This window comes from Ambystoma mexicanum, chromosome 8, assembly GCF_040938575.1.
Source record: "Ambystoma mexicanum isolate Mex_15411 chromosome 8, UKY_AmexF1_1, whole genome shotgun sequence".
Classification (NCBI taxonomy): Eukaryota; Metazoa; Chordata; class Amphibia; order Caudata; family Ambystomatidae; genus Ambystoma; species Ambystoma mexicanum.
In genome coordinates, this window is record NC_090929.1 from 1,060,105,589 (window position 1) to 1,060,117,997 (window position 12,409).

At 47.4% G+C, this 12,409-nt stretch overlaps 1 protein-coding gene across 3 annotated transcripts in view; it reads left to right on the top strand.

Annotated features, from left to right (window-relative positions):
• CSGALNACT2 (chondroitin sulfate N-acetylgalactosaminyltransferase 2) overlaps window positions 1-12,409 on the top strand; it is a 321,127-nt gene that overhangs the window by 116,265 nt on the left and 192,453 nt on the right. For all 3 annotated transcript variants that reach the window (XM_069611038.1, XM_069611036.1, XM_069611037.1), the window contains exon 2: window positions 10,949-12,161. In XM_069611038.1, coding sequence (XP_069467139.1) covers window positions 11,495-12,161 — 667 coding nt within the window. In that variant the 5' untranslated portion in view covers window positions 10,949-11,494. The remainder of the gene's footprint in view (window positions 1-10,948; window positions 12,162-12,409) is intronic.

Here is a 12,409-nt window from a genome sequence, read left to right on the forward strand (position 1 = left end):
CTCTTTTTAAGGCGCTTGGGGGGGACACAGGATGTGTCACAGAAGACTTTTCATAACCCTGCCCTGGAGAAATTGTGATCCAGGCTATCGCCTTGGTGGAGAAGTTGGCAGCGGAGGAGAGATGATGGCCGAGAGTATTGTGGTCCACCAAGTCAGAAGCTGCGGACAGATCAAGGAGCAGAAGGACGGCCGGTTTGCTGGCATCTCTGAGATCGTCCATTTGGTTTTTAAGGTCTAATAGAGCCGTTTCGGTCCCGTGTCCAGGGCGAAAGCCTGACTGTCGGAGGCCGAGAAGGTTGTTTACCTCAAGGAATTTTGGGATTTGCAGATAGGCTGCCTTGTCGAGGATTTTTAATAAAAAGGGGAGTGGGGTGCTAGGTAGGTAATTTCCTGGGGCAGTCGGGTCAAGTGCGGGTTTTTTATGGAGAGGGCAAATCCAAGTTTCCTTGAGGCCAACAGTGACATGGCCAGTGGTGAAGAAAGCATTGAGAAAGGCTGTAAAGAAAGGGGCCAGGGTGGGGGCACAATCTTTGATAAGTTGAGCTGGGCAAGCGTCCTCTTTGCAGTCGAGGGTTTGATGGATTTAAGGAGGGTGATGACTGCCTGTTCGGTCAGTTCCTGAAGGAAGGGGCGGGGGGGGAGTCTGCTGGGGTGCTGCAGTGGAGGTTGGAAATTTGGTGGCTAAGTGCCTGTTGATGGGCGAGGATTTTGTCTTGAAGAGTTTTGAGCTTGTCAAGTATAGCAGATTGCATATTATTACAACAGTCTTCGTCTTTGTGGCAGGTTGGCCGAGGGGAGGAGGGTGTTTCCAACTCTCTGAAGATGGAAAAAAATGTAATTGGTCCCTGATTTAGCATTAGCTATTCTAGTGTTGAATGAAATGACTTTTAGCTCGGATTATGGCAGCTTTGTATTCTTTTGAAATTAACTGAAAGCTAGCTTGGAGGTTTCGTTAGTTAGTTTTCCAGTAAGAGAGCATTGCCCTTTTACTAGACCATAACCCAAGAAGCTCTCGGTAGAACCAAGCCATAGAGTGCTTAGTACGCTTAGCTTTCCTCCGAGTGAGAGGAGCGATGGCGTCAACTGCTTGGGCGATGATGGTTTTGGAAACATTTGCAAGAGTTTCAGGGTCGCTGGAGAAAGGGAGCTGAAGGGCAGGCACTAAAAAGGTAGGGTGTGAGTTTTTCCCTAGTAAGTTGACGTGAACTTCTGGTAAGAGCCGGGAGGAGAGGAGTCTCTAGCTTAGGGGACCAATTAGTAAAGTCGAGATTAAATCGAATGGCATGGTGATCAGACCAGGGAATAGGGGAAATGTCTGTGACCGCAAGGTGGCAGTTGTGGTGGGCAACCCAGTCAATGGTGCGTCCGTTAATGCGAGTAGGCTCGGTAATGACCTGTGTGAACCCCAGGGTAGATGTTGATGGAGGCCGCTTGGCAATCGTTGGGATCTTTCAGGCCTAGGTTGAGATCTCCCAGGAGGATAGATCTGGTGGACTTTTTTAGGTTATCCGAAAGGGTGTGTATGAGGGCCTCTTGGAAGTCTGTGACTGGCCCTGGTGGTCGATAGACAAAAAGAAGGGCAAAGGTATAGTTAGGGGAGGTGTTAATATTGAGAAGAAGATAATCGCTATTATATCCTAGATCCCCTTCCACGCTTCTGATGTGGATGGGCTCTTTGACCAGGACAGCCACCCCTCCACTTTTCTGGAGAGGGCGATGTTGCCTAAAGATAGTGTAACCTGATGGGATGGCGAGGTCCAAGTCTGGACAGGATGCTTCGTTGAGCCAGGTTTCACGAACTATCAAAAGATCAAGGTTCTAACCGGAGATTAGGTCATGGACGTCCAGGGCATGGGCTGGGAGGGAACGTGCATTGATGAGGTCACAACCAAGGGAAGTACTAGGTGGGGCCTTACGGATCATGTTAGGAGTCTGTGTAGCAGCAAAAATAACTTGGGACGGCGAAGGAACCAAGTGTGATGTATCCTGGGTAGTAGCCGGAAAAGGGAAGGTGGTGGTGGTGGTGGTATATGCAAACCCAAGGCACAATTAGCGATGTTTGTCATAGGCACTAAGGTATTGGCAACAGGTATAATAGGTGGGACATACAGTGAGGCCTTATGTATAGAAACAGGCCTCACAGTCCTAAAGGCAAGTGATGACCTGTGCCTCTTTACAGTGGCCTCGGAGGCATATTCAGTCCGAGGCAGGGTAGTGATAACAACTGGTGTAGGGACACGAGCATACCATGCAGTAGTATTGGCCATATTGTGCATAGACAATGCAGAATGTGCAGTATTAGATACAGGCAGTGCATGATTGGCAGCATTTGATGCAGGCAGAGCATGATTGGCAGCATTTGATACAGGCAGTAAAAAGTTAGCTGCAGGTAGCGACAAGGGGGCCAGCCCTGCATACGGTCTTATGAGCATTTAGAGTGTCATAAAAGGTAGTCAATCCGATCATATGTTGGTGCAACAATATCTACGCACGTGGTTGGTCTACTTAGAGCAGGAGAGACCTCTGGTAGTGTGGCATGAAGAATTGACAGGGTTTCCCACACCAAAGAAACATGGCATGCCTCATGAGCATTTTTTGCGTAGGCAAGGTGGCGGGGCATTGTTTTAAGAGGGTTCAGTGGAGGGAATGGGAACCTGGCCCGAGCTGTGCGTTCCTACTGTGAGGAGGCGGGTAATGAGATACATGTGGTGCTGGGAAAGTGGCGCACGGAGGAGATCGATTCTACAGGTTAATGCAGCCGAGGAGGATGGATGCAGGGTTATGGCCAGACTAGCGGTAGCAGCACAGGAGTGGATGGGAACGAAACTTGCGTTTTGTAATGCCATGTGACCCTTACCTTGTTGGGATGGTATGGCGGCACACAGCATCCTCGAGCTGCAGAAAGTGGCAGAGGCCTTAATCCTTGGCCTTCTTCTGCCGGTCTCCCTCATTTCCCTTTAAGGCGGGGGTGGTAGGGTAGGGGAGGGGAGGGGAGGGTAGGGGAGGGGAGGGCAGGCCAGGCCAGGCCAGGCCAGGCCAGGCCAATGAGAAGTCGGGCCTGCGGAGGTGATGCTCCCAGCTGGAGCCATGCTGATGGTGGTTGCCCTGGCAAACAGTTCGGCCATTTTGGGTTTCTTCAATGCTACATGGTGCGCGCCTGACGACCGGGAGACAAGGGTACACTCCGGTGTCCCTGGATTCTTCTCCATAGCAGCTTCCTCTGAATTCTGCAGGGACGTTAACCTTTGGCCTTCACCCGACGGCTTTGCCTGCCGGTCTCCCTCCTATCCCTTTAAGGTGGGAGGGGAGGATCAGGCCGGCATGAGAGGCCAAGGATTTAAAAGTAAAATCTACACAACTTAATAATTGTCATCATGAACACATAGTGTTTGATCTTTATAAGATAGATCATAACTGCAAACAAACTTTTAAAATGACAGTTGCGGTGTGGCATCACTGGTCATGGTTAGAACATTATTGCAAAAAATGATCTAGTATAACTAAAAAAATAATACATTTAAAAGGCCTCTTGATTTCTCTAAAATCGCTATACATTGCAGAAAAAATGTCACCATAAAATATATAAAATTAGTGTCATTCCCTTCCATCAGTTTATGCCACATATTAGATGTATCAACACAGTCAACTTTATTGTTGTACGTTTTGGCCCATTTAGTTCTCAGATTATTCAAACTTTCTTGTCAGTATGTGCTCTAGAGATTCAGTTATATTATCGCACGAGCGGCATAAGCGAACCGCTATACTTAGGTGGAGACGTGCAGCCGTAGTTCAAGCACAGGGCTACTATTGAATTTTGTCAATAGATATTGCATGATTGTCTTAACTACTATGATAAGCCATCACATATTTTGGCATTGAGTCACGCTGCATCATGTATCGGCCACTATTCACATTTGTTGCTAGATTAACTAAATTTGCCTCAGCTTTAGGACACCAGTTTCTGTTTTAGCCATCTTTTACATGACCACAAGTTGCTCCTGCCACTATCTCGCCTAAAACCAGTAAGCCAAGTCTCATGGATCTTCCTGATTTTGGCCATGATACCCATGTGCTCATATACTTCAATATATATACACACCAACATAACTCCAACTGGAGTTATTCTACTGGCAAACTCTTCGGCATTGTAAACAATATTCTAAGCATCTTTGCTTCTTTGCTTCAAAACAGCTCCGCTCAGTTGCTAAGTTGTGCTCCCACACTTCCCCACCATACATAAGCGCAGGTGTAATCTTAGCAGAATACAAAATGATAGTTTGGATAGAGATCCCTCATTGGCGACCAAAAAAGGAACCCAATGCATAGATTATTCTCATGCATTTATTTCTGGTCTCATTCCACTGGTATTTCCAAATTAGTTTAATCTACAGTTCCTACCAGATATTTGTATTGCTTAACACATTCAAAAGGCATTCCATCATATTTCCACACGTACCTAGGGCCTACTTTAGTTGATTTTCCCCTGAAGATCATGATTTTTGATTTGCTGATATTCACTTTAAGGCTGTTGTCTTTGGCATATGTGTGCAGCCAATCTAATAGGTTTTGAAGATCATTTTGGGTTTGATCTAACAACAATAGATCGTCGGCATAGCATAACCAGTTTATTTTTTGCTGGCCGATCTTGATTAGGTGAGACCTCAAGCTTAAGAATGCTGTTGGCAAATCAGCTAAGTAGAGATTGAACAGTGTTGCTGCAATGATGCAGCCCTGTTTAACACCTCTTCCAGTGGGGAAGGACTCAAGACAGTTTCCCTTCAACATCCAGGCGTATTCTTATACTGGTGTCCTGATAGAACAGCATGATCATATTCAATAGGCCTCCAGGGATATCCCAAGCTATCAGCTTAGACCACAGCCTGTTGTGCATCACTGTGTCAAAAGCACCGCTAAAATTTATGTAAGTACCATATAACGCAGATGTTTTACTCATATTAATATATTCAACTGTTGTCACTAGTATCAGCAGTTTGAGTTGTATTGGAGTTTAATCTGAAGCCAATCTGATTAGGAAGAAGAATGTTATTGGCATGAATCCATTGAGTAAGTTCAATTAATATAAATTTAGCAAACAGTTTTGCTGGAATGTCCAACATTGCCAACATCCTGTAATGTGCAGGATTTGTCCAGCTTCCTTTCTTATAGACTGGCAGAATATGGATCGCTCTCCACAAGGTAGGGAGGGTGCCACTCATACCAATCTGTATAAAGAGTAGGTGAAGCGCCTGTGCCCAGAGTAGTGGAGATTTTTTAATTAGGCTATTGCGTGTTCCATCTGGGCCTGTAGCGCGTGATGAGTTGAGTTTGCTAATACGCCTACGTCCCGTCCCCTTTCGTCCATACTTGTGGGACATTCCGTCCATTGGGAGGGACAGGAGCACTTTTAAAGCCTAAAAAAATTTACTTTTCTTGTCCTTTTATTTTTTACGCAACGCCCTTCGGTTCTTTTCTCCGCGCAGTTGGGGTCGGACACACTTGCATCTTAGTGGATTTTTCTTTTTGTGCCCCTGTCCTTCATATTCCTGTTCTGGTTCCACTGTCTTCTTTCTTCTGTCTATGCCAGAGCATGTGGGATTCGTGTCCTGTGCTTCATGCAAATGTCGTTTCGCGAGGGCAGGTCCCCACTCTGTCTGGCGTGTTTGGGCCCGGAACACCAGTGTGACTCTTGCTTCTACTGCGACTCCCTCTCAGTCCGTGCACTCCAGCGTCGACTTGTCAGGCGGGAAGAGGTGTTCCAGCAGGTTCCTCCTCCACATTTACAGCAGATCATTGACGAGAAAAGGAAGAGGCCGATAAGTTCCTTCCTTTTCAGGGCACCCTGGCCAGGGGACTCCTTCCCGGGGTCTTTTGGTTCCGGTAGGGGCCCAAGTGGCTCTGGTACCAGGGTTCTCCCTGAGGTGTCCCGAAAGGGATCTAACCTGGACTCTGGAGTTTCCTCCGAAGTTCCCTCTAAGGGGGCTGCCAGGACCAGATATTCATCAGAGGTTCCTCATTTACGGGCTAGGGTTAACCCCAGTACTTCAGGGGCTGTTTTCACCAGGGTAGCTCCCAAGGTTTCCAAATCTGGAACTAAGTGCACCGAGACTCGTCTTGTGGTTCCCGTCAAGGCAACAAAACTCACTGGGGTTACCCCTGAGGATCCCTGACTTGGGGCTATATCGAAGACTGGCAAGATCTAGGGGCCTCCTGCAAAGGCTCTGGCTACTGGGGGTGACCCTAAGCCTTCCCACACACAAGCCTGTGGTGGAACCAATTCTGCTGAGGGGGCAAAGAAGACGGTTAAACACCCTAAGTCTTCAAGTACCGGCGCTGCCGGGGTTCCCTCACCGAGGGCTCATCCTTCAGCAGATTTTAATGGGTCGCAGAAGTGCTCTATATCTGCTAGCACCGGCACTGCAGAGGTTCCTTGTCACAGGGCTAAAATGGAACATGAGTCTCCTGATACCCCAGGGGTGACAACAGCCTCACTGACTCCTGTGACGCAGTTCACCTCAGGCAGTAACAAAATGGCAGTCCAATCCCAGCGGGCGGTCTACAGTGGCCGTTTTGACTACCTCTCTCACACCAACGTTCTCAATGGCTGGTTTCAAGGGGCCTGTTTTTGGGGTGGGGCAGCATTTTACATGTAATGTGGATAATAAGAATCCGTTCCGCCCTCTGATGGATTGGCGTGCTTGTTTTCCGCTGCCACACAGTCTCGCTCCCTCCTACATCCGCTCCCTTGGTTTACGTGGATCCAGTTGGCAGAGGGCCTTCCTGGCAACCCTCCTCTTTGCAATCCTGGGGGTGCCCCTTTGGAGTGGCCTCTGCCCACTCCAATGCCTAGGCCTTCTTCTGCGGATGCCTTTTTTCGCAAGTTTCAGACGCTTATGCACTCTGATCCAATGAAAGCATACTTTAAGGGATTCCAAGTGATCCGACCACGGCTGATTTTGCAGCGGCCGGAAAGTTTGCATGAGAAAGGTGCAAGCTACCAAAAGTTTGCACCTTTCTCATGCGAACACACTTGCATACTACGGGGACTGTAGGGTTGTGCCCCACTACAACCTGCTCACTATACCACACAGTATAGTGAGCAGGGTGTTGTGGGGGTGTGTTCAAACCTTTGGTGTTCGAACCTTTGGTGGTAGCATTTTTCGGTTGTATTGTACGGTCAGACCTTTTTTTTCGGTCTGATCGTACAATACCACTTAAGGAGCTTTTCAAGGAAATGTATCCTAAGACACCTGAACCGCAACCTGCTCCGGTTACTCCTCCGCAGGTCTCGGTAGTGTCACCTCCTCCCCCACTTCCATTGGGGCCGCCACCTCCACTGCCTCCACTTTCACCTTTGCTAAAGGCTCCCTTTGCCCAGACAGTTCTGCCCACAGGGTCTGAGGTGCCACGTGCTGCAGATCAGGGTTCTGTTCCCAGCATTCCAATACCCAAGCCTCTGTCGATTAAGGAATAGGCTGGTGTGCTCCTTCAAAGAGATGTTCTGGCCGAAGCCTGCAAGGTCTGGGAATAAATTAATTCCGGGCAGCACCTAAACAAGAAAATTGATGCTCGCTACATGCGTCTGAAGGTATATCCTTGTCTGCTTCCCGCATCGACGGTGGTGGCAGCAGCTGTGCTCCAGTCCAAGCCGCCGTCTATATCCTCCACAGCAGCGTCCCAAGTCTTTTCCAAGGAGGACAAGCTTCTTGACGCCATTATGGAAAAAGATTTTCCAATTCGGCCCTCGAGCAGTGTCAGGCTAATACTGAGGTCATCCTGGCGGCTGCTAATCTTAGGCTGTGGAAGGAGCTTGCTGAGGTTCAGAAATGTATTCCTCCTGAAAAGCTAGAAGACTTTAAGGGCGGCTTATCCGATGTCAAAGTTCTGGCACAGAACCTGCTGGTGGCCCGCTTGGGCCCTCATGGTTGGAGTAGACCTCTCCCGCCAAGTGTGGCGGCATGCTACAAAGTTCTCGAAGGTGGTTCAAGACTAAGTATTTGATCTTCCCTTTGAAGGTAAGCAACCATTCCACTCCTCCACTGATGAGGAACTCGCCAAAACCAAGGCAAGCACACAAACTGCTAAGTCATTGTCAGTCCTCACCAAAGCCCAAGCTAAGGGGGCTTATTCTAAGAGGTCGGGGTCTCAAATCAGGTTCTTCTCTGATTTCAGAGGGTTCCAGGACCGCTGTGAGTGGTGGGCAGATGCTCCTGCTGGCTGCCCCCGCCGCAAGCAACAAAGGCAAGGTGGCCGGTTTATCTCACGGTCAGCAGCTTCCTATTTAGCAGCGGGTGCTCTCCCCGCTGATGAACTAAATGATGTTTTTATTGGTCGCAAGAGAATCCGGTGGATGAATCCCGTCTCATCTGGAGGCATGGCAGAGCATCACAGAGGACCGATGAGCTTAGTCTGTCGCCCCAGCCAGGCTTTCGCTTGTCCCTGCCTCCCTACCCCACCTTCTCACCATCCTCTTCAGCATACTGGGTTGCCCTCCCTCCGAGCTGAGGTACAGAAACTTCTAGACCTGAGAGCAGTGGAGCAAAGGGAGGGCTATTGCTCTGTTTACAATGCCCAACCAGGCTGTCCTGTGCACTATCCTCGACCTCTCCAATTTCAATCTCTTTCTACCCCAAGAGAAATTCAAGATGATTGCGCCCAACCAGATAAAGTCCTCTCTCCGGAACTAAATCATCCTCTTGCTCACCTGCTTTACAAAAACCATCAAACCAGAAGGATTATGTTCTGTACTTGCGTTTCGTGGCCACAAGAAAGAAGAATGCCTCTCGATCCTAACCACACTAAATCCTGATTCTCACTTTTGTCATCAGCCCTCCATTTGCCTTCCTTCCAAAATTGTTATTGGAGAGTTGGAAACTTCCGCTTTTGAGCAGTGTAGTGATTACCGATCTTCAAATATGTCGAGTGATTTTTATTTTTAAATGGAATGTTGAAGAGCCAAAATACTGGTATTCAAATTATCCCAGAAGTCTTCTGCTTGTCTGACAATAGTCAAAATAATCGCATCCTTTCTTTCCTTTTTGGTTGGATAGTGGCTGAGTGCAGTGGCACTCGGATGCCATCCTGCACAAACCAGATTATTCACATAATCAAATGGATTCACTGGGGGAGGGAGAAACTATTTTCAGTGAAGATGTATTCTTTGGCCTGCGCACTGCTTCGGGTACATTTTCCAAAGTGATTATAGCAATGGCCTCCTGTCTTCAGCTAGACGTGGTTCATGTATACTGCCATCTGGGTGATTGGGTACTGTGTGAAGGACGTGTCCAGGTCACTGTTGTCCTTTTTGGCCCATTAATACCCCTCTGCTTGTGGGTCAATGAGGTCCCCTTTTGCCAACTCTGAGTCTCTGCTTCCGTAGCTATGTATGGGATGCTGTGGCCTCATAACGTAGATCTAGACAAGAGAGACTGGCTCAAAATATTAAAAAGTTTGGGCTGACATATATCTGACTGAGATGTGGAATTGGGTGGGTATCAATTGGCATGTAAAAGAGGTACGGGGGTGGAACCCCTTTATCAAAACAATCCAATCTAAAAAGGGAAGCGTGCAGTTCAGCGTTTTAATTGTATCTAGTGTTGTATGGGGAAAGGCGTCGAGGGGACTGGCAAGGGGGTATCGGAATGATCCCCTCCCCCCAATAGCTAGACGACAGTCCTCCAACCTGACATGCCCTTTCTAGTTTACAATTGGCCTGTCTACCTTTTACTTTCAATCTTTTGATTGATATGGATATCTATTGATATACATAGAACTGTGTCATAGTAAAAGCGTTTTCTGGTTTCTATAGTCAAAACTCAGTAAGATGTCTAAGGATATCAAAGAGGGTATCTTATGTTGGACAAAAGAAAAACGTATTGTCTGCGCATTTTGGCCAACACCAGAACCCACTTTGAATTGTCTGATTAGGGTTGGGGGTCTGATGAGTAATCGTCCATGTAAACTGGATCAAGAGAATTTGTAAGGGACATATGATTAAATTGAAGGAAGTCATTCCAGCCCCATAGTAAGGGCCTTGTACATATTGGAGAGGAAACGCTCTGCTGCATTGAAGTGCTGTCCACATACTGATGCATGTGGACCCCCATTGCCACAACTACTTCCTTTGGTTGCTTTATATGGAGATTAAACAACTTGGGTGAGACCGTTGACCTCTTGGCCACACCAAAGGACCCAATTGGATGCTCACCATCCTATGTGCAATAGAATATCAGACACTCATATTATGTGTGTACAAAAAGTAACATGTCGGGCAAATGAATATACAAAAGGTTGATATGTGTGCAAAAGTGTTACTACCCAATGTAGGAAAAGGAAAACCATGGAGTGCAATCTAATGTGCTTATTTCATCCGACTAGCGTGTGTTTAATGGAGTTCCCAATAGGCCATCTTTTAAGGTTGACATTGACCAATGGGAAGAAACCATACTTAAAGCAACGGGAAGACTTGCCTATTTTAAAGCTCTTCATTGTGAAGCAAATTGTAAGCTTGTGTCCAGATCTTACACTGGCTCGGTGTGACGTTGGTCAGGCCACCATGTCCCTGCATTTCAGTAATAGCTCTGTAAGTGTTTAGAATTCACAGATTAACTTTGTTGAATGAGAAACTGAAGTTTCCTGGAAGTGTGTGTATTCGTGTACTTTCTCATGCGTCCTTGAATATTTAATAGGCGTTTCACATTAAGTAAGACCTTCATCAAGCTGCATTTTTCCCCTGGAAATGTTTTCGTTTTCTTCAAAAGATCTAACTTGCTGCAGTGCCAGTTGCATTTCAGTGTACCCTGTTTCGTGATGGGCAGTTATGTCTAACAGTCTCGCGCAGACTCTCCCATTGCAAGCCTGACTAAGTTCATGACATTTCCTCCGGCCTCATGTGTTTGCCAGATGTCTCTTTTTTTTCCATTCTAACGTGAATGTTTCGTTTGTATTGTAGGCCCTGCTGTCTTCACTGCTGACTCTAGGGCTCAGGAGCCCGGCTGCGCATGCCAGTGGAGAGCGACGGAGTGTCCAATGAGGGAGGCCGGTCCAGCGAGCTTTTGCTCATGATTTGGGTGTTGACGTTGAACAAATAGAAACGCCAAACCTTTTCAAGACCTACGCAGACGGTGGACGTTGAAATATTTATGCATTGAAAATAATGCATAAACCCCCGAGAAAATGCTTAAAAATGAGAAAATGCCGTTTTGGGCAATTGCTTGTGATAAGAGGCTTTGAGAGTTTAGCTGTTCCTCTTCTTTTGCCTCTGTGCCTCCACTATGTTCTGGAATCTCGAGGCTGTGTGACTTCTGGTGTTAATAAGTGTAGCAGTTAAGCTGTTTTGACTGACAAGTTAATAAAAATGTATCTGCTTCCGGCTGACTGAGGTATGCGTTAAGGTGACGTACACTGGTGTCATGCTGTTGGGTGCTGTAGGGACGCCCGCTGTGATTGGGCGACAGGTAGACCAACTTCAGGAGCAAGGCCTTGTGTTTTGCTGAGAATGCCCAGAAGGGGTTTGATACTCCAAGCAAGGACCCGTTGGCTTCTGGTGGGTCTTGCTCTGCTCTTTAGTTTAATGCTCTTTATGTATTTCTTGGAGTGTGCCCCGCCAACAGATGGTAACGCGTCCCTCCCAGGCCTGGCAGGTGATGGCTATGGCAAGGAATATTACCAAGCTCTTCTTCAAGAGCAAGCAGAGCATTACCAAAGCCGGGCCACAAGCTTGAAGAGGCAGATAGCCCAGCTCAAGCAGGAGCTCCAAGAGATGAGCGAGAAACTCAAGCTTGTGCAAGACAAGAAGGGCCCTGCTGCCAATGGGCTGGTGCGCACAGGTGTGAAAGAGCAAGCGCCCAATGACCTCTTGGAGTTCCTCCATTCCCAAATTGACAAGGCGGAGGTGAGCACAGGCGTCAAACTGCCCAGTGAGTACAGCGTGGTGGCTTTTGAAAGCTTCACCTCAACCAAGGTTTATCAACTGGAGATGGGGCTCACGCGGCACCCTGAAGAGAAACCAATCAGAAAGGACAAGCGAGATGAGCTGGTGGAAGCCATTGAGGCTGGCTTAGAGGTGGTCAATAACCCAAACGATGATGATGATGAAGGGCACAATGGTGCTGATCTGGCCGGCGGCCCGAAGCAGTCGTTCAATGAAAATGACTTTGTGGAAGGTACAGTGGAAACTATTTTGTAATTTTGTGGCTTGTTCTACCAGTATTTGTGGCATGCTCTCTAAAAGATGCTGTTTAATTTATTATTTTAGAAAGGTTACCGTTTTCCTTTTGGTCCGCTTTAAGAACCATTTTACCTGTTTGGCATTTTCGAATCCCAAACACTGCATGTGCATTCCCTTCTCTTCGGCCATAGATGGGTTTAGAAGTAATTGGTGTGTATAATCAGGCGTTTAATATATAATCTA